This window comes from Sus scrofa, chromosome 3 (genome assembly GCF_000003025.6).
Source record: "Sus scrofa isolate TJ Tabasco breed Duroc chromosome 3, Sscrofa11.1, whole genome shotgun sequence".
Classification (NCBI taxonomy): Eukaryota; Metazoa; Chordata; class Mammalia; order Artiodactyla; family Suidae; genus Sus; species Sus scrofa.
Genome location: NC_010445.4, coordinates 93,419,753 through 93,442,244, shown reverse-complemented (window position 1 = coordinate 93,442,244; position 22,492 = coordinate 93,419,753). Strand labels below are relative to the sequence as shown.

At 45.5% G+C, this 22,492-nt stretch overlaps 1 protein-coding gene across 1 annotated transcript in view; it reads right to left on the bottom strand.

The window, feature by feature from the left end:
- STPG4 (sperm-tail PG-rich repeat containing 4) overlaps positions 4,175 to 22,492 on the bottom strand; it is a 51,548-nt gene continuing 33,230 nt past the window's right edge. The window contains exons 6-7 of the mRNA XM_003481221.4: positions 7,313 to 7,417; positions 4,175 to 4,503 (exon numbers count right to left, since the gene is read on the bottom strand). Coding sequence (XP_003481269.2) covers positions 4,387 to 4,503; positions 7,313 to 7,417 — 222 coding nt within the window. The 3' untranslated portion in view covers positions 4,175 to 4,386. The remainder of the gene's footprint in view (positions 4,504 to 7,312; positions 7,418 to 22,492) is intronic.

The following is a 22,492-nucleotide window of genomic DNA, read 5'->3' as shown; positions in this document are numbered from 1 at the left end:
AGACTAAGCCACACTCCACCCAAACAGTCACATTGCCACCCCTCTCCCCTGCTGGTTGGGCCTCAGTCCCCCATACTCTTCAGAAGGGTGACACGCTTTTCTAATACAGCCGAGAATTTCAACAAGGCAACAAGAAGTACCTGCCGAGAGACATTCTCCAGGCATCCACCCCCTGGGTCTCCCCTGCCTCTGGCTCCTCCTCCTTCTGTTCCCCCTTTGGCCCCCCACCCAGCCCCAGGGCTTACTCGCCACCTCCAACATCCAGGCCTCCGTCAGCCTTGGCTCTTCCTGCCGTACAGAGTTGCCTCTCTGGGAGACTGCAGACAAACCGGGCCAGGTTCTGGGTCTCTGGCATTGGCTCCATAAACCCACCCAGCTCCTATGGCCATGAATCTAGAGCCCAAACCCTTTCCTTTGGGCCAGGCAGGCTCTGCATGCCTGCAGCCCTGACCTTGGCCAAGCCAAAGACCTGTGAGAAGCCCAGCCAAGAGTCAACCTGGCAAGAGGTGCCTGGCTTCCAGCCCCTCCTTACCTGTCTACGCAGAATGACCTCTACCAGTGAGGCTCTGGGAACTCCCTTCATGAGGACAACCCGGCTTGCACCATCCTCTTCCCGCAGGACACAGCCAGATGCTAACTCGGAGCAATCACCTCCTCATAGCTGGAGAACGACTTCCTAGAGCCTCGGTCCTGTCTTCTTAAACCTACAGGGGTGAAGAACTTCCTGTGGCCCCGCCCAGAGTTATTGGTGATTGGTGCCTTCACACCATCTCAGCAGTGGTTCTTAACCTTGGCTGATCATTGGAATCACCTGGGGGGAGGGGGGTGGGTAAGGGGGACACTTAAAAAAAAAAAAAAAAAAAAGACCGGGCCTGAGTCCTACCCCCAGAAAATTTGATGTGACCTGCCTGGGGGCTGCCAGGCACTGAGATTTTAAAAGTCTCTCCAGGGGACTCTAAAATGCAGTTTAGAACAACTAAGCTGAATTGTGCTTTCAAGATTAACAGGGCTTTCAAAGTAATCCTAGGTGCAGGTGAGAGGTGATGCTGGAGGCAGGGCTGGTCACCTGAGCCACCTGTGGCTCTTGGCCTCCAGATTGGCAAGAACCCTGTGGGTCCAGAAAGCAGTGGGAGTCGGGGTGCCAGTGGGGTTGAGGAAGGAGAGAAAGAGAGGAGAAGAGGGGAGAGAAAGACAAGCTGTCCCCATCAGACATGCCCTGACATAACGGAGAGGAAACTTCACATGGCAGCAGTGGAAGGTATTCGCGGCCAAGAGGAGTAACTCGTTTTGGGTGAAGCTAAGTTCAGAGGGCAGTTGGGGTGTGTGGAGGGGGACGGAGAGGAACAGAGGGGTGCTCCTGAAAGCCGGTGTCACAGCGGTCCAAGGGGAGGGAGGGGGTGCCCTGCAGGGAAACTCCTCGGGGATGTGGGATAAACCCCACACTCCCTTCCATCTGCAGGGCTTCTATGGCTTTTCTAAGCCCATTAGGACCTGTCCCTGGGTGCACATGACAGCCCTAGCTGCTAAGTGTTAACATCCCCATCACAGAGCTCAAGCTCAAAGTCAACCTAGGTCTGTCTAGTCTCTCCACATCGGAAAAGACAGAAGGACGCCCTGCTCCTCAAATAATGTTCCAGTTTTAGGCTCAAGGCAGGAAAAAACCACCCAGAATCTGATCTCTTTGGGAAAGCCTCTCCCTACTGGTATAAAATACTATAAAAAATGCTGGAATATGTCAAAGAGCAGAAGCAAAACCTTGTTCTCCTCACTGCCTGGTACCTACCAGCCCTTCTGCTAGTACCCAGGGCAGAGCCTCTGTCACATCACCCCAAGTCACAGGCTGCATTACAGGCAGATGGTGAGGCTGCTAAGGAGGACAGGGTTGAGATGCCTCCAGGTCCAGAAAGAAGACAGAAGCCATGGGAGCCAAGGGCAAAGCGTGGTGAATGGACTCAAATAACAAGGGTGTCGGATGCCCCTGCAGAATGTTCTCCATGGGCTCCACCTCCAGGTCAAATCTCGGCAGGCCTCCCAAACGCCCTTCTTGCAGGCCAGGCAAGAGACCCTCTCCCTTTCTTCTTCTGAAAGAGCCTTCATTCTCTTCTAGAACACAGGGGACCTGCGTCAACCCCGATTACACACCTAACACAGCTGGGCCCCTGCAGCTGTGTTGCGCCCAGGGTCTAGCCCCCACTCCTGGCCACAGCTGGAGGGCCCAGGAGTAGACCCCTGACCCAAGCTGGCCAACTGGATTCCCTCTCCCTGGAACCCAGTTCTGGAACTGAGAGGGGCTGGTCACGTGCTTTGAGGGCGCAGGCTCGGTAAATGACAGGAGGAGGACGTTGCATTAAATCCTCTGCATGGGAAGAGGCAGCCGAGAGAAAGCAGAGGAAAACCAGAGGGAGAGAAAGGCCTTCCTGCCCGCCCTGGTCACCCCTCTGGCATCCCGCGCTGCCCTTGCTGGCATGAGGGGCGCCTCTAATCTTCCACCCATGAGCCCTAAGATGGACATAATGGCCCCTCGCCTCACTCCTTCTAGAACCGCTGCCCTGAGCACAGGCACAAGTGGAGACACTGCTTCCTAGAGAAAACACCCTCCATCAGGACGGCCAGCCGTACCTTCTTCAGGGCCTTTGACACATGTGAAAAGTAAAATGGGGAGCTCTCTGCCCTGCAGTCACCTTCTGATCAAAATGGGACAAGAGCCACCACCCCGAGGCGTCCGCCTGATCTCCCAAGGGGCTGTTTTCTGCTCTGAAGGAAGGCAGTGTGGGGAGTTTCCTCCACAAATGAGAGGAAACTTGATCAACCCAGTGGGACGAGGGCCTCCCCTTCCCTGCCCAACACTCACAATATAAAGGTGTTTATAAGACTAGAGAAGAGAGGTGGTTTTTTTTTTTAAACATATAATAAAATGTAAGGGTTTATATTATGTATTTTTCTTTTCTTAGTTTAAAAAAAAAGATTCCTCCTTTTTTTTTTTTTTTTTTTTTTGCTTTTTAGGGCCACACCTGCAGCATATGGCGGTTCCCAGGCTAGGGGTAGAATTGGAGCTGCAGCTCCTGGCCTACACCACAGCCACAGCAACACCAGATCTGAGGCATGTTGGTGATCTACACCACAGCTCCCGGCAACTCCCGATCCTTGACCCACTGAGCGAGGCCAGGGTCAAACTCGAGTCCTCATGGATACTAGTCAGGTTCATTACTGCTGAGCCACAATGGGAATTCCTCCTCCCTATTATTGATTAATGACTCTGTCGTCTCCCCATCCTTCATGAGACCCTGGCCGTCCAGCAGAGGGTCTGTCTGGCTGGAGCAGCACTGACTGCTTGGCTGGGGTCTGGGCTCCCCCCACCCCTCTCCGCCCCACTTGCACCCTCCACTCTAGTTGCTGCTGGCTCCCTCTGTTTCTCTCCAGCAAATAATTCTTCCTGCTTTCTGCTCAGACAAGGTTCCTTGCCCTCCACCTTCCTCCCTCTCCTCTCTGCCTCTCTCAGTCTCCCCGTCCCTTGGGTGCCAGCCAAGCTGCAGCCTGCCTGCAGCCGTCCTTCCCCGCTCGGGCCGTGCTGTCCTGTCCCTGCTCTGAGCGCTGTGACCTTTGTTGTCAGAACCGCTCTTCTGTCTACCGGCACGGTGGTTTTAGTTTCCCGAGACCAGGGCCTGTCTTCGAGGTGGAACCCCATCCACAGGATGGCAGCCCCTGCGCTGCACACAAGGTGAACAGAAGGAGCTTCTTGGCACGGTTTTGCAAGCCACCCTTGAGCCGGGAACGCCTCCAAACTACCTTTCTGGCCTTGTCTCCCCTATAGCCCTCCGAAACTCAGTCACATGCCTCGTTCATCTCTGTCTCAACCCCCACTCCCGGGCCCCAGCACAGCACCTGGCACGGAGCAGACACTCAAAATATTTTTGTTGACTCGAAACCGCAAATGCTTGTTGGGTTGAATCAATATTGTTCTTTTCAGGGAGTTGAGAAAGAGAAAGAACCATCTGTTGGGATCCTGTCAAGCTCAGGTTGGCCTTGACTGAATGCCGAGCCCCCAAGAAAGTCTCCTGGAGTCTGGGAGGAATTATAAGCCTGGCACAGCGGAGACCCACACAGAGCAGCGCCCGAGATGCTGTAAGAGCAGCCCAGGGGCATAGCCTCCAGAAGGACACCCCTTGACAATACACAGAGTGAGCATATAATTTATTGTTCAAACCAAGAGACGTCTGAGAGCGAGCTGGAAATTTTGCTGGGACTATTCCAGATCAGCGGGCTGGATGGTCATCTTGGGCAAAGGATTATGGTCTGTGGTCAAACCCTCCTAAAGAATAGACAAAATAAGCGTTTTCTAAACATAAGAACTTACGGAAACTCACTTAGGGCCAAGAAGGATCTATTTTAAAAGCCAATTGTGTTGTTGAAGAAAAGGCTGTGTTCTCGGCCCATCTTGGCTACGGTCCGGGGCTGCCTGGGGAACTGTGCTGAAGACGTGTATGCTCCTGGGCCTGGGGTTTTCTGAAAACAACAGAAAACAGGGGGTGATCAGATGATGACGCCAAAACTGGGAGCCTCCCGAGTCTGGCTGTTGGCTCAGATGTGGCCAGTGAAACCCCACAGGGGGAGACAGGGCTGTACCGGCCTGGGCCAAGGCCTATGTGCCCTTGAATTAGAGTCTGTCCTTGGAGCTGAGACCTGCACCTGTAGGTGGCTCTCCCTAAGGCTGCGGGGTTGCTGAGAGAAGGGCGGAAGAGCAAGTGAGAGACCCAGGGGGAAGGGCTCACACCCCAGTGCACCTCTCCTGGGCACCTCCTAGGAACCCCAAGCAGAGCCTGTCCCTGGGAATGCCAGCACACCCCCTCTCATGACCTCAGGCTACTGGTGGTGCGTTGGAGAGAATGGGTTCTGAACCTGGGTGGTTGACCTCAAAAGCCCAAACTCTGTGTTTCCCTTGCTCTCCCAGGATGACAGAGTCACGTGCTTCTCTACCAGGGCTTCAGACCACAGGCTTAGAAGTAGACATTCTCAAGGGAGTGAAGAGTTCTAATTTTGAAAAGTCATGTTTTCATTTTGATGAGATTCTTGAAAAAATGATCTTGCCAATTATTTCAACAAAGCTTCTTTTCTGTAGTGATCAGATGCAAATGAATGTTATTCATAGAGAAAGACTGATTTCTTAGGTCAGTGTTGCCCATGCTGGACCTTTTCTTTCTTCCTTTCTTCCTTCTTCCTTCCTTTCTTTCTTTCCTTTATTTTCTAGGGCTGCACATGCGGCATATGGAAGTTCCCACACGAGGGGTCAAACTGGAGCTGCAGCTGCCAGCCTATGCCACAACCACAGACACAGACACACAGGATCCAAACCGCATCTGCAACCTATCCCACAGCTCACGGCAATGCTGGATCCTTAATACACCAAGTGAGGCCAGGGACTGAACCCGCGTCCGCACGGATACTAGTCAGATTCATTACCACTGAGCTACAACAGGAACTCCCTGGACATATTTTTGAATGCTCCACAATTTTATCTTAGAGATGCTGCGTATGGGTAAGGGGAGAGTTTTAATGTCAGACAGGCCTGAGTTTGAGTCCTAGTCTCACCACCCATGGCTCCGTATGACCCTGGGCCATGTGCTTCCCAAGGCTGACCCATCGAATGAGGTTTTGAGGTTCACTGGTGGCCGCTCGTGACAATCGGCACCTCCAGGTCGGCAGCCAGGGCTCCACCCACCAGCCACCACCCCTATTATTATTCCCTATTATCACCAGCTTGTCGTTGCTGTCCTTCCTTGCAGTTTGTTATCTCTTCAGGAGACAGTGAGAGTGCTGCTGCCCCGAGCGTGGGCTTGCGTGGTCAGCCCAGAGTGAATGACATCCGCTGTCTGCAGAAGCTGCTTTAAATGACAGGATGTTTCCCTTGCCAAAAACAGCGGAGCAGCCTGGAAATCTAATCAAGTCCTGGCTGGACGTCAAAGGAAGCTGAAGCCTTTATTAGTGCTCTTAATGAGGAAGCAGCATACGTGTGGAGTCCTGGAAGGCCACCCCTCAGGAGGCTGCCGGTTGCGGTTCTCAGGCCTAGAGAACATCCGGCTCTGCCTCCCAGCCCTGGTTTCACTGGGATCAAGCAAACTTCTGGTTGGCCTTGGCTTCCTTCAGTTTCCTACAAGCAAAGACATGCCACAGAGTGGTGGCCCCAGACACCAACCCCCTTGCTGGACACTTGTAAAAGAATACCATGCCTTCCGGCTTCTCCATCAGTCTCCCGGGAGTTTGGTTAGCATGACTCTAACTTCCTGAGGAAGCCAGCCCTGTGAGCTCTGACAAAAATCTGTGTCTGCATCCTGGCGATGCAGCCAGGGTGTGAGGATCTGCTGGAGGGATCCGCTAGCCTCCTGCTGTCTGTCGGTCTGTTTTTAATTTTACTGGTGGGGGCTCCCTAGGATTCCTCCAGAGAAGGACCACACTGCTGCCACCACACCTGGCAGCCCAGGAGTGAGATGACCTGGGACACCTCAGGTGGGGCTGCGGGCGGCGGAGGGGGGGATCTGCAGTCTCTGGCTCCTCCCAGCCGCCCTGATCCCCCGGGGGGGACCCATTTTTTCTCAAGGGCAGAATTTGTGTTTCTGTCTCCCCAACCCTCTCAAATGAAGCCATATACCAGTGAGTTTGGGGGACTTTCAGACTGAGGTGCTGGCTGGTGCTGGCTGGGAATAACAAGGCCACGGGAATTAAAATTTTAGCCTTAAACAAACAAGCAAACCCAGCCACTGTTCATAAGTTCCATGTTATGCTTTTGCCATTGTTCTTGGTCTCCTCCAGGCCCTCGTGGCTCTCGCACACTCCCAGAATCCACCTGGTGTGTCTGCATGGACCTGAGCTTCTTTCCCTGTCTGCCCTGAGTGTCTGGGGGCAGGATGATGGCTCAGGCCTTAATGGTCCCCTTCGAGTCAATGTTTCTGCTGTGGCTTTCTACTCCCAGAAGACACACACACAAAGGCCGGTGGTTCTGGATGGGTGGGGGCAGCCAGGGCCCACTGCTGGCTTCAATTCATTAAACGGGTGTCCCCACAAAACATCATGGACGACGAAACACTGATGGCTAATTACCGTGCTGGCTCTTCTCAACTGGACCCAGAACACACCACACTCTTTGGGCCTGGAGTCACTCAGCCTGAAGCTGGCTCAGGGCTCGCCAAGTGACCTCAACAGGCAATTTTAGTGAGTATGTATACGAGAATTGTATGTAACTATCATACCCCCATCCTACCCCCCAATGCCCCCCACCCTCACCCCAAACCTACCACCATATGTCTTTTAGGACACTTACTGAACAGGGAGGCAAGAATCGAGGTACTCTGGATTGAAAGCAAGAAGTAACAGAACTCGCCATAGGTATTTTCAAGTCATAATGACCTGGGCCCGGGCCTTCACGCTGTAGAAAAAAAATTTTTATAAGTTTTTTTTTTTTTTTTTTTTTTTTTTTTTGCTTTTTAGGGCCGCACCAGTGGCATATGGAGGTTCCCAGGCTAGGGGTCTAATTGGAGCCATAGCTACCGGCCTATGCCAGAGCCACAGCAACGCGGGATCTGAGCCACGTCTTCGACCTACACCACAGCTCACGGCAACATTGGATCCTTAACCCTGAGCAAGGCCAGGGATCAAACCCACAGCCTCGTGGTTCCTAGTCAGATTCGTTTCCACTGCGCCACCACAGGAACTCTTTAAGTGTTTCATAATTAGTAATATTTGATATATTTTGATGCTTTATTTGCCTCCTATGAATAACCAGATGAAGCAGTGTGCTATGGTAGAAAAAGCCCTAGACTGGGCCTTGGAAGATCTTATTAAGGTGTGTCCTGGCACGAGTCACTGTGAAATGGGAATCATACCTGCTTTACCGGCTCTACCTGCCTTGGGGATAACTGCAGATTGAAGATTAAGTGACCTGTGAAAGTCTCTCCTGTCCCTGCCTAGACACCCTCCTCTCTCACAGGCTCCCTGCCCACACCTGGGGGGGAGCATGTTCTCTTAATTAAAAAATAAAAAAGTATTCACAGCAATGCATTGACACAAGTGCAATGCTATGAGATTAACATAAATGGATGAACACAATTTTAAAAAGACAAACACCTCAATAGACAAGTTAGCAAAGGGCCATGCACAAAGAGGAAAATTCAGTGAGGAAACTGGGGTGGGGGGGGCTTTAAGATCATCAGGAACCAAACGGGTTCTTTTTTTTATTAATAAAGTATAGTTGATTTACAATGCTGTGCCACCCAATGAGTTCTAATGAAAATAACAATGAGATATTTTGTGGGGGTTAGGGAAAAAAAGAGAGGAAAGAAGGAAAGGAGTAAGGAAGGGAGGGAGGGAGGAACCAAAACTTTACCCACAGTGTGGATACTCCTATGTGACCGTGGTAGAAGCATTAACATGGTAAGTCTTTCTGGAGCACAACTGGGCAAGCTGTGAAACAGCTTAAAAACAGATAATACCTATCCAAAGGGAGAGAAAGAAAGAAAAAGGCGTCTGGGAGTTCCCACTGCGGTGAAACGGGATTGGCGGCATCTTGGGAGCACTGGGATGTAGGTTCGATCCCCAGCCTGGCAGAGTGTGTTAAGGATCTGGCTTTGCTGCACCAGCAGTTTAGGTCACAACTGGAGCTCACATCTAATCCCTGGCTTGCCAACTCCATATGCCACGGGGCAGCAAAAAGAAAGAAAAAGAAAGAAAGAGAGAAAGGAAGGAAGGAAGGAAGGAAGGGAGGGAGGGAAGGAAAAGGAGTCTGGTTATAAGATTGTTTCAGGAATCCAGAAGATAAATGATGAGTCCTGAGCCCAGATACACCAGGAAAATGAACACAGCCCAGATGCCACAGCAGATAATACAGACAAAATGTTAACCTTTTTTCTTTTCTTGCGATTCACTTTTTTCCTCTCCCATTTTCAGATACCTGTGCTACCTGACAGAAATAAGCCTTTGTGGCATAATGTCTTGGATCTGTTTCTAAGGAATACAGGACCTGGGGGAAGTGGGTGGAGGTAGAGACTGGCCGGGAGCTGGTCATTTTTGAAGGGGTACATGAGGGTTCTCTCTATGTGATGTATGTTTTTTAAGTTTTTATAAGACAAAGTTAATGACAGTATATATTTATTATTTCGGCCCAATAATTCAATTTTTAGGAGTTCTTCCTAAGGAAACAAATGAGAATGTGCGCAAATATTTGGCCACAAAGACATTCACTAAAACATTGTTTCTAAAAGTTGAAAAAATGAAAATAAATGAAATGACCAATGATGGGTGCCTGGCTAAATAAACTGTGATTCTTCCATTCAGCTCTCCAGGTTGATGAATTTTTATGGACATAAACACTACTTCCAGATACTGTCACGTGAACAAGGCAAGCTTAAAAAATGTGCATGAAAAAACTGGGAATGGAAGGTTCACTGGCAGTTGTTTTCTCCAGGTGGTGCCATGTTGGGTAAAAAAAAAAAAATTTTTTTTTTTTTGCTTATTTTTGCTTATTCCTAATTTTTCTATGATAGACTTGAGTGCTTTTGAAACATGAAAAAAATTACACCTAACATAGAGATAAACGAATGTGGAGATGTGGTAAGTGAAAGGGGGGATAGGAAAAAAAGATAAAATGAGCAGTAAGGTTAGAACAGAAATGTATCCTGTGAGATCCCTGTAACACGCGAGGCTGAGCCACACGTTAGCCTGATGGATTTGGCTGCACAAGCTCCCAAGAGCAGACCCTCCACAGGCTTTAAGAGCAAGGCTTTCAAAACCCTGTTGTCATCTGGGTGGCACAGCAGTGTAATTAAGGCTGCCATTCTCAATTATTCACCACGAAGGGAGTCTGTTATTACCAGCCAAGCACAAGTCTGATAATCAAGGGATGCGTCTCATCATTTTACAACTCATGGCAGAGAAGATGAAAATAGCTGCGTTTTCAACCTGATGCATCCGTGGGACAGAGGTCGCTACGGGGCAATATGGAGTGACCTCTGCACTCCCACTGGAGAAGTCTGAGCTGCCATAGGAACACAGGCATGGGAAGTCAGGGGAATCTGGACAGGAACGGTGGGTCCAAAGGCTCCTTGGTTTGGCCATAATAAATGCACTGCTCCCAAGCCAGAGTGGTAGCTAGGGCAAAAGAAGCTGCTAAGGGTGCTACCAATAACTCCATGCCCTATGACAGTCCGTGCCATCAATGGGACTGCTGAGAAAGCTGCGACCTGGACCCCTTTCCCCCCATGCCGCATGTGGCTTTCATTTCTAAGCTTCCAAGTCATGAGCTGCTTGGGAGGCCCGGGGCCAGGACTGGTGAAGCCCTGATGTGTGCCTATGCCATCCAGCAGCCTTCCTGCACGTGCTTGGTCTTCTGAATCAAAGGCAGGAATTACTGAATGTATTTGCACCCCCTGCCCCATGCGTTGCATGAGTTCTTTTAAGTGGGAACGTCAGGGAAGTGGAATAGGCCCAAGTTCATATCCCTGAGGCACACAGGAATCCTGTTTAAGTGAGAAGTAGTGATCAGGCTAGGGTCCTGCAATAGGCAGGAAGCAGCTCCAGCAGAGTCCCTGCCTCTGCCCAGAGGATGGCAGGTGGGCCAAGGTGAAGCAAGGGAAGGGACCTGGTCCAGGATGGCTCTGAAGATGGGTGTCGAGAAATGGATCCAGTTCAGTGAGAAGGGGTTTAAAACAAGGAGGACATGGACATGGAGTTCCCGTCGTGGCTCAGTGGCTAATGAATCCAACTAGGAACCATGAGGTTGCAGCTTTGATCTCTGGCCTTGCTCAGTGGGTTAAGGATCCGGCGTTGCCGTGAGCTGTGGTGTAGGTCGCAGACGCAGCTCGGATCCCGCGTTGCTGTGGCTGTGGTGTAGGCAGGTAGCTACAGCTCCGATTTGACCCCTAGCCTGGGAACCTCCATATGCCGTGGGTGCGGCCCTGGAAAAGGCAAAAAGACAAAAAACAAACAAACAAACAAAAAAAAACAAGGAGGACAGGGAGGGGCAACACGGGGATAGGGGATTAAGAGGTATACCCTATTGTATATAAAATATATTGTATATACTTTGTATATGTATAAAATATATTGTGTATATTATGTATACATATATGTATAGGATATATTATACAATGCAAGGAATATATAGCCAATATCTTACAATAATTATTCTCTAAAATTTTTGAATCACTATATTGTACATCTGTAACTTATATAATATGGCATGTCAACTATATTTCAGTTAAAAAAAAAAAAAATAAGAAGGGGGTTTCACTGATAGTTAAGGACCCAGCATTATCACTGCTGTGGTGCAGGTTTGATCTCTGGCTTAGAACTTCCACGTGCCTCACACATGGCAAAAAAACAAATAAACAAAACAAGAAGGACATTTAACCGTCCTGCTCCTCCCTGAGGTTGGGGATTCTGCCCTCTCATTTACTGGGGAACTCTGTGCGTGATCCAGGGCTTTGGACCACGTTATGTAGGATGCATGGATGAAGCGCAGCATCCAAGTTCAAGGCAGTAGTACTAAGCCCCTCTTGTACGGATTGGGTGGACTATTTCTTAAACCTTGCTATTGTCAGGGCCATGCTTTGGCAACTCTGGGTTCCCCCTGAACAAAACTTTTCAAAAACCATTGACGTTTGGTGCCAAAGGCGAACAGAATTATCGCCTTCCTGGAGTCCCAGAACCTGCTGCCAAAGGAAGGAACAAGAAGTCTTTTATCGTTTCCATTCCTTGCTGTGGGGCATTGTTCCATCTCAGCCTTCCTGATAAGATGATCAGTTTTCTCTTCCCTTTGAAAAAGTCTTACTTAATTGAGTTTCTACTCAATTAACCAACAGGGGCTGCAGGGATTAACACAGATGGATAAAATACTATCATCAACCTAGAGGGGTTTATAATTCAGTGAGGGACATAGGCAGAACCAAACAAAAACATCAAAAAAAAAAAAAATAAACAAAGACATGAGTAGCTAGGATGATGGTGAGTGAGAGTGGCGCTAGCTACATGGCTTCAAGATTCCAAACCAGGCCCTTAGTGTACCTGACCTGTGCGATCTCACTGGGATGTTACAAAGGGCAGGAGCTTTCCACTCAGTGCAGAGGACTCAGAATGCACGGGTCTCATGGCTTCTCTGGAGTGCTCCTGGGATCCTGTCATACCCTGAAGACATAACCTAGAGTCCATTTTGGACTTTTTTTTTTCTGTCTTTGTCTTTTCAGGGCCACACCTGCAACATCTGGAGGTTCCCAGGCTAGGGGTCTAATTGGAGCTACAGCTGCTGGCCTACACCACATCTACAGGAACGACAGATCCGAGCCTCGTCTGCAACCTACACCACAGCTCACGGCAACGCCAGATCCTTAACCCACTGAGAGAGGCCAGGGGTCGAACCTGCAATCTCATGGTTCCTAGTCAGATTCGTTTCCCCTGCGCCACAACGGGAACTCCCTCTTTGTTTTTTCTTTTCTTTTCTTTTTCTTTTTTTTTTTTTTTTACCTTTTTGTCTTTCATCTTGGACTTCTTAGTGTATTTTGTTCCAACCCCTAAAGAGCAATAACACTTAGTACCATTGCGGTCCTTCGGTGAAAGCCCTGCCACCCCCTTCACCCACCACTGAACACACTCCTCCTCCTCCAGGGCTGAGAGGATGGGACTGGCTTATCTACACAACACTGCCCAAGAAATGAGAAGTGCCTGGTGCTTCTGAACATCTGTGTGAGAGCAGATGAAATGATTCCAAGTTTTTGCATGAGTTATGTCCTCCCCAAATTCATAAATCCTATGAATTTTTGTTGTGTTGAATTATGTTGAATGTTGAAGAGTGTTGCCCCTGAAAATCTTAAGTCCTGTGACTTTGGAATTCCCAGTAAGTCACATCGTGACCTTACTTGGAAAGAGGGTCATTCCAGATGTAATAAGTTATGATGAGGTCATTAGGATGGGCCCTAATTCAATACAAAAGATGTCTTTTATTTATTTATTTATTTATTGGTCTTTCTGCCTTTTCTAGGGCCGCTCCCGTGGCATATGGAGGTTCCCAGGCTAGGGGTCTAATCAGAGCTGTAGCTACCTGCCTACACCACAGCCACAGCAATGAGGGATCCAAGCTGCGTCTGCAACCCACACCACAGCTCATGGCAACACCAGATCCTTGACCCACTGAGCAAGGCCAGGGATCGAACCCGCTACTTCATGGTTCCTAGTCGGATTAGTTAACCACTGCACCATGATAGGAACTCCCAAAAGATGTCTTTTAAAAGGGAGCAATTTTGGAGATAGACACACACACACACATACACACGTAAAACATCATGTGAAGATGAAGGCAGAGATCTACAAACCAAGGAATGCCAAAGATGGGATGCTATACGAGAGCTGTAGAACTGATTTTCTTTGATTCAAAAGGAACCAACACTGCTGGCACCTTGATCTTTGACGTCTAGCCTCTAGAACTGAGACAATAAATTTGTTGTTTAAGCTGCTCAGTCTGTAGTCCTTTGTTATGGAAGCATTAACAAATGAATGCATACGTGTTCAACTTATTTCTTCAAAATACAATGTGCCAGAGAGTGTGCTGGGAGTTGGGAATACAGTGTTATATGATTGTCTCCTAATCTCCATTTCCCTAAATTCCTTAGTATTAGGACAATTTTTTTTTTTTCTTTTTTGGTCACCCTGTGGCATATGGAGTTCCTGGGCCAGGGATCAGATTTGAGCCACAGTTATGACCCAAGCCGCAGCTGTGGCAATGCTGGATCCTTAATCCACTGTGCTGGGCCAGAGACTGAACCTGTGTCCCAATGCTCCCAAGACGATGCCAACCCTGTTGTGCCACAGTGGGAACTCCGTTAGGACAATTTTAAACTGGGCACATGTCTACCCAGAATAAAGACTAAATTTCCCAACCTCCCTTGTGGCTAGATGTGGCCACATAGCTAATTTCAAGCCAAGAGGATGGATTCCCAAGAGCATCCTAAAGGAGGCGGCAGCTCATCCATCTTCCCCCACCTCCTGCCTGCGAGCTGGTCCCATGTTTTCAGCTCTCTGGGATCATGGGGGTGGAGCTATGCTTAGCAGATCTATACATTGAGATATGATGCTGCGGAATCACCACACCAGCCCTAAACTGCCTACTGCAGACACTTTATATAAAAGAAAAATAAGTTACTATCTTGTCTCTAATATTGTTATTTAGGGTTCTGTTAGTGGCAGCAGAACTCAGTCTTCCTTTACAAACAGACGTGGGTTTTACATTCTAATAGGGAATGTAAACCTTACAAAAACATGGCACAGTATCCCCCAGAGGACATATATGGTGCCATGGGGGTGCATGTAAGAGGATAAACTGATCTGGTCTGAAGGGCTGGAGAAGCCCTTTAAGGAAGTACATTTGAGCTGAGACCCAAAGGAGAAGGAGGAAGAGAAGTTTGCAGGGCAAAAAGACTGCAGGAAAGGTATGTATGAGAAGCACAGCCTCCTTGCCTGCCAGCTCGCATCTCTCACAAGTATCCTATCTTAATAAATATATTTCCTGCCTGTCAATAAAAATTTAAAAAAAGCATTAATGGGATAGGTCAAGGAAAATCAAAATGGGTGAGGCCTCAGGGCAAGCCCAATAGGAAGATGTTATTCATTCTAACCTTGCTGGAATAAACTCATTGCATTGGAAAAATAAAATAAAAAGTGCATAGGCACCTGTCAAAAAAATAGTTAGCGACCTGAAATTCAACTTGCTTGTGGCAGTTACTGCTTTGTTGTTTTTTAACGTGCGTATTAACACTGAGTGGTTTTACTATTTAGTTGCAGAGGTAAACAGTCAAATGTCAGCCTTGTATATCCAATCTTTGCAAGTTCTCAGTTCCCTGAAGCCTTCTCATTTGCAGGCAAGTGTGCAGGTATTCGCTGGCCCATCCTTCGTTTTCTAGATGACCCTGGGGGTAGACCAGGCTCCAGCCTCATTGGAAATCTGTGGTGCTTTTTCCTGGGGACTTTGGGGCTGAGCTGGCAACCCCCTACTCCTGGTCACAATGATTGGTCCAGGGGCAGGCACGTGACCGTCACCCAGCCAATCAGAAGAGCCTTTTTCTTAACACTCTGAGGGTCTAGCAGGCGGTGGAAGTCTGGGGCTAAGGTGGTCATCTTGCCCTGCTCTTGGAGGGAGCAAGTCCAAAGGACAAAGAAAGATAAATCTGGGGCCAACGTGTTAGAGACTATGTACTCCAATAAACTCCGCCCTGCCTTTATGTTTTTATTTTTTGCTCAAGCTAATTTGGGATGGATTTCTGTCACTTGCAACTGAAGAAATCCTAAGGGATATATTCTGTCTGTTCCTAGTCAAGATGTTGTTAGAAGACAGGAGCGCAGGAAATTCTTCACACTCGCATCCAGACAGGGATATATGACTCTGCTGATGTTAATACCATTGGAAAAATTGCACAGATTTTTAAAAAAGAAAAATTGCCAGGATACATTTTTCTTAATAACCCTAGTACAGCTGTAGCTATATTTGAAAGGTTATATTTTTCCAAAAATGTTACCTACAAGTGAACTCATCTTTGAAGAGACTGAAGCTGGGGCCTCTTCTAATCATCTTAATTTTCAGATACCATTCAAGCATCAATTTGGCTTTTTTCCTAACGTCACCATATTTACTAATTATTTTTCTGCTCCTCATAGAATTTTAAACTATCAGCTTCGGTTTTAATTGAACTACTTCCTTAATGCAGAGAGTATGCCACAGATCTGCTATCCCCTTTACAAATTTCTATCAACTGTGATAAATGATAAAACACTCATTTGTATCTGTACAGCCTCTTTCCTGTTTATCCGATCCTTCATTATTCTTTATAGGCTTGTCAGGTTTTTAAGAAATACAGAAACATCTTGGAATACCTCTGACATCAAATAAAAGAAACAGATTTTTTCATATGACATTGTAAGATTTTATTCCTACTGTCAGGAAAGATGCATATCTCTTATTTTTTTTTTCACTTTATATACAACTGTGAGAAATAACAATTGAAAAGAATCTGCTCAGCAAATCATCATTGCAAGCCCCAAATCATATGAATGACTGACTCCTAAGTAGTAGTAATGGCACTATTTTTATTGAAGTAACAAAATATTTTTAAAAAAGTGTTTTTATGTTGACCGTTTTCATGACTTTTCTTTAGACTATCTACTTTCCTGACTTTTAAAAATTATATTTTGGAGTTCCCGTCATGGCACAGTGGTTAACGAATCCGATTAGGAACCGTGAGGTTGCGGGTTCGATCCCTGGCCTTGCTTAGTGGGTTAAGAATCCAGCGTTGCCGTGAGCTGTGGTGTAGGTCGAAGACGTGGCTCAGATCCCGCGTTGCTGTGGCTCTGGCATAGGCCGGTAGCTATGGCTCCGATTAGACCCCTAGCCTGGGAACCACCATATGCCAAGGGAGCTGCCCTAGAAATGGCAAAAAGCCAAAAACAAAGTTAAAAAAAAATTATATTTTGAAAAATTATAAAAGCACTGCAAAAGAGAAATGAAGCAAAAAACCATCCTTAATCATAACACCTCTAAAAGCATAGTAGCTGGTCACCCAAAGCATTTTGCTTCATTTTCTATTTTTTATATGCCTAATTTTTCTTACATTATTTTAATTATGATAGACATACCAATTTGCATCCTGCATTTTTTTTACTAATTAGATCATATACACTTTGGTGCTATTTTATAATTTTAACAATAATTGCCTTGATGGCTGTAAAATATTCCTTTGTTTGGATATTTAACATTCTTTTAAAATTATTTTCCTCTGCTGGAGTTCCTGTTGTGGCTCAGTGGTTAACGAATCCGACTAGGAACCATGAGGTTGCAGCTTCGATCCCTGGCCTTGCTCAGTGGGTTAAGGATCCGGCGTTGCCGTGAGCTGTGGTGTAGGTCGCAGACTGGGCTCGGATCCCGTGTTGCTGTGGCTCTGGCGCAGGCCGGTGGCTACAGCTCTAATTAGACCCCTAGCCTGGGAACCTCCCTATGCTGCGGGAGCAGCCCTAGAAAAGGCAAAAAAAAATAAAACAAAAAAAATAAATAAAATTATTTTCCTCTGCTAGTACAGGATTGTTGCTACTGTCATCTTGCTATTATAAATAATCGCTTGATGATATTTTTGTATAAATGAATATTTCTACATATAAGATTATTACTATAGGAGGGTTTTCTCACAATAGAATTAGTAGGCTAGCAGATATAAATAGTTTTGATAGCTCAATACCTACTGCCAAGCTGCTTTCCAAGGGGTTGTATCCATGTATACGCCCACCAGCAAGAAACAAGAAGAACACTGATGTTATATTTCACATGCCAAGTAGATTTGGGGAAAAAAAGATTGAGAACAACAACATCTCCCTCACTTCTCTTTACCTTAATGGGCGTATGAAATAAAGTCATCAGTGGCTCCTATATGTTCAAAGAGGTTATGCAGGATATCTGCTATCCTTGATGCCTGTATGTGATCTCCAATCTAGAAAATCCTGTTTGTGATAATTCACAAAAAATGATTCCCAAGTTTAGAAAGGACTTTATGCATTGTGTCTTATTATAGCATTAGTTGTTTTTGGTTTGGGGTTTTGTTTTGTTTTGTTTTGTTTTTGGCCACATCTGCAGCCATGTGGAAGTTCCCGGGCCAGGGATGGAACCGGTGCCATAGCAGTGACCCAAGCTGCTGCAGTGACAAAGCCGGATCCCTAACCCACTGCACCGCAAGAGAACTCCAATAGTATTAGTCTTTTGATCTGGATATTCAGTACCATCGTGCTTGCATAACAAAGCTGTGAATGTAAACAAAATTTGTTATAGCACAAAAGAATTCTCCAATGAGCTAACCACTTATAAAAATTATATCCTATTCAAATATCCCTCTCTGTTTAGCACTAGCATCTACCACTGCAGACAGGTTGTGAATCAGTCTCTCTCCCTTATTAAATGATATTTAACAACACATTTCAGATAAAATGAAAATCTACTTCACGTGAAAATGAAGATTTTACCAAATAATGCAAGATTTCATGAAGTCAATGAAAGAAATAGAGAAGTACCTAAATCACAGGAAAAGTCTTTGACCAGTGAGGAGCCAGCAAAATTAGATTCGCTAACAAGAAAGAAGTTGAACAAGGATTGTGACGCTATTGGTGCTTCAGTAAAGACTAATTTAAAATATCAAAGACACTCGTGGGAAAACTGACGAATCTTCAAATATTTTTTTCTAAAATTTTTCCTCTATGATTTCATTAGAATGTCAAGCAGGAAGTGAAGGATGTCACTATGCAATCATAAAATATTGGCAGAAAAAAATAGAAATAATAAATATTATTATTTAATAATATACTAAAATAATATAATAAACTAAAATAATAATAAATAAATCAACACAATAATAAACTAATATCAACTAAAATCAACACAATTTCCTTTTAAATTTTTTTTTATTTTTTATTTTTTGTCTTTTTGTCTTTTTAGGGCTGCACCTGCGGCAGACGGAGATGCCCAGGCTAGGGGTCGAATTGGAGCTGTAGCCACCGGGCTACACCACAGCCACAGCAATGCCGGATCCTTAACCCACTGAGCAAGGCCAGGGATCGAACCTGCAACCTCATGATTCCTAGTCGGGTTCGTTTCTGCTCTGCCATGATGGGAACGCCACAATTTTCTTTTTTTAATCTAAGAATTAGTATAGTTGCAATTATAAGATATCTTCATAATTTGTAGTTTAAATCTTTTTAAGTAAAATCCAAATCAAACTTTGACTATGTTGAAATTTTGATTCCATTTAAAGTAGGTTCACCTTAATAGGTCTTTTTTGTGGGTCAAGTTATATTTGGATAATGAAGACTCCATTATGAGGAATAACTGAAATCCAAGTTAACCATCAACAGAATGGCTGAATAAGTTATGATGTGATAACTTGATTATTTGCCCAGTAAAAAGAAAGTTTAAAAGGATTTCTAAAAACACAGAAGTGAAATATGTGCTAATTGAAAAAAAGATGTAAAAGGGAGGTGTAACATAAGCACAAGTATGTTTTTAAAACTGCATAGAAAAAAAAGGAGAAAATTACTTAACGTTGTTGGTTGCTTATGAATAATGAAAAAATTTTTAAAATAGAATTTTCAATATTTTCCAAATTTTATTCATTTTTAGTCTAACTTAAAACTTTTTTTTGTTTTTAAGGGCATAAGGAGGTTCCCAGGCTAGGGGTCTAATCAGAGCTGTAGCTGCTGGCCTGCACCACAGCCACAGCAACGTGGGATCTGAACCACGTCTGCAACCTACACCACAGCTCACGGCAATGCCAGATCCTTAACCCACTGAGCGAGGCCAGGGATGGCACCCTTGTTCTAATGGATACTAGTCAGATTCATTTCCGCTGAGCCACGATGGGAACTCTTGCTCTAACTTAAAACCTTTAATATATTTTTACTTAAATGTTAAGACATTTTATTAAATGCATAGAAAAACATAGCTCAGGTATGTGGCTGGGATATGTTGAGATCAGGCGACTGAGCGATGAGCCGATCTTTTTCCTGGGATTCCCTAAGTATCAGGATGTGGTTCTCTTTTCTCTGGACTCAAAATAATTTTTCCATTAATCTTTTGCCTGTGGGGCAAACTGTGCAGGTCAGCAGTCCGCATTAGGAGAGGAAAGGGGGCCTGCAAACTGAAACCATCCTGTGTGTGTAGTTTTACCTCCCCGGGTTTGAGCCCTATGCCTCACCTTCCCTTTCCTTCAAGTCCTGAGCATCCCTGTGATTCTAAGGAACAAACAGGCCCCCATCTCTTCTGCAAACCCCACACCTGCTTTTTAGCCTATGGCTTTCTCTACTTTTTATTGTCCAAAAATTGTTGAAATCTCTTATTTGCTGATGTTTCCCCCCCCCAACCCAGTAGATTTATTTATTCTTTTATTACCATTTTATTGGGATTTGAGAGTGAGAAGAGACTGAGGTATGTGGCCAATTTGCTGCATTGAGTGGGAAATCATGTACTGCTTTTAGAATAGAAAACATAAATTTAAATTCCAATAGCTCTTATGACCATAATTACAGAAAGAAAAGATAATCAAATTGCATAATATCAGTTTATCCCACATAAGCAGGAACTGCACCTATATAATATTCACCCTTGTAGATTTTCTCTGAAACCACACTGCTTCATATTTATGTCAAAATTGGATCCTCTCCTAAGAATGAGCACTTAGGAGGTCCTGTCACAGCTCAGCAGAAACAAATCTGACTAGAATCCATGCGGATAAAGATTCAATCCCTGGCCTCAATCAGTGGGTTAAGAATCCAGCGTTGTCATGAGCTGTGGTGTAGGTCACAGACGCGGCTTGGATCCCAAGTTGCTGTGGCTCTGGCGTAGGCCAGCAGCTACAGCTCCAATTCGACCCCTAGCCTGGGAACCTTCACATGCTGTGGGTGTGGCTCTCAAAAGACCAAAAAAAAAAAAACCCCAAACAACGCTTATCTATTTTATAAGGTAAATGTCTGTGAAAATTCCCAACATAGCAACTCTTTGTGAATTTTAGTTTTTCTCTTTTTTTTGTAGATGCTTTTATGGAATTAACGTGAGGCTAATGTCTAAAGGTGTCACACGCATGTTTTGTGCACAGAATGAACAGTTAATGATGACATAAATATCTAATAATTGAGACCCCCTTCTCACATTTCTCCCTCTTTTTGGTTCTTTTTCTTTAGCCCAGGTGCTCTAATCCTTGCTGTCTCATCAATATTTCTGGGAGGATGATGGGGGAGGAAAAAGATTTATTAAGTTACCAACCCACATTAGTATGAATTGGATCAATATAGTTCTTCTACTAGGAGCTTTTTCACTTATAAGAGGATGTATCAAAAGGAAAAATCACCCCCCAAAGACTTTGGCAGTTAAATCAACAGGGACACATCTTGTGTCTCACCTCTTAGGCGCCCATGTCAAAACCCCTACTATGGTACACCTCAAATTAATACAAGGTTATAAATCAACTATACTTCAATTAAAAAAAAAAAAAAGGAAAGAGGAGTTCCTGTTGTGGCTCAGTGGGTTAAGAACACAACACTGTCTCTGTGAGGAGCTGAGTTCAATCCCTGGCCTTGCTCAGTGGGTTAAGAACACAACACTGAAAATAAAATTAAAAAGAAAAAAAATAAAAGAGTCATCAAAACCATAAAATGTGGGCAAGGGATGTTAGGAAGTAAATAACCCTTTTTGTTTGTTCGTATGTTTCTCTTCTTAATTTTAATATAGTAATGAAGTGTTTGAACTTACAGGACCATCAGGCTAAAACACACAATTATGGGAAGGGGTTAGCATATTTAAAAAACAGGGCAACCACAAGCCAAAACCAAATATTACATTTGCAAAAAATGAAAAAAAAAATACACTCAAGCAGATAACAACAGGAGACCATCCAACCAAAAAAAAAAAAAAAAAAAAAAAGAAAGGAAGAATGGAGAACCACAGAATCAACTAGAACACGAGGTTCAAATGGCAATAAATAATCATCTATCAATTATCACCTTAAATGTCAATGGACTGAATGCCCCAATCAAAAGACACAGAGTGGCTGAGTGGATAAAAAGGCAAAAACCTTCAATATGCTGCCTACAAGAAACTCACCTTAGGACAAAAGATACATATAGATTGAAAGTGAAAGGGTGGGGAAAAATATTTCACGCCAATAGACAAGACAGAAAAGCAGGAGTCGCAACACTCATATCAGACAAAATAGACTTTAAAACAAAAGACATAAGGAAAGACAAAGAAGGACACTATTTAATGATTAAGGGATCCATCCAAGGAGAGGATGTTACTATCATCAACATATATGCCCCAAATATAGGAGCACCCAGATACATACAACAAATATTAACAGACATAAAGGGAGATATTGATGAGAATACAATCATAGTAGGAGACCTAAATACCCCCCTCACATCAATGGACAGATCCTCCAAGGAAAGATACCTCCTACTCCATTCTCTGCTCCTCCTCCTGCGGGGGCAATGATCCCACCTCCTCCCAGTCTCCCGGGTCCTCCTCGTCCTGGTATGATGCCAGCACCCCACATGGGGGGCCCTCCCATGATGCCAATGATGGGCCCCCCTCCTCCTGGGATGATGCCCGTGGGACCTGCTCCTGGAATGAGGCCGCCTATGGGAGGCCACATGCCAATGATGCCTGGGCCCCCAATGATGAGACCTCCCACCCGCCCCTTGATGGTGCCCACTCGGCCAGGAATGACTCGGCCAGACAGATAAGGAGACTGGGGAGCCTCTTTGTATCAGCTTTATGTTACTTGTTCTGCTTCACCAGGAGATCATGGTACTGTGACTCTGGGTGTTTTCCAACAGCATGACAAGGAAGACTCCTCCCCCTTCCTATCAAAGAGAGAGTAGTTTTGGAGGGGAGTAGTGGGACAAAAAGCAATTTTCATTTGTATTGTGAAATGTGAAA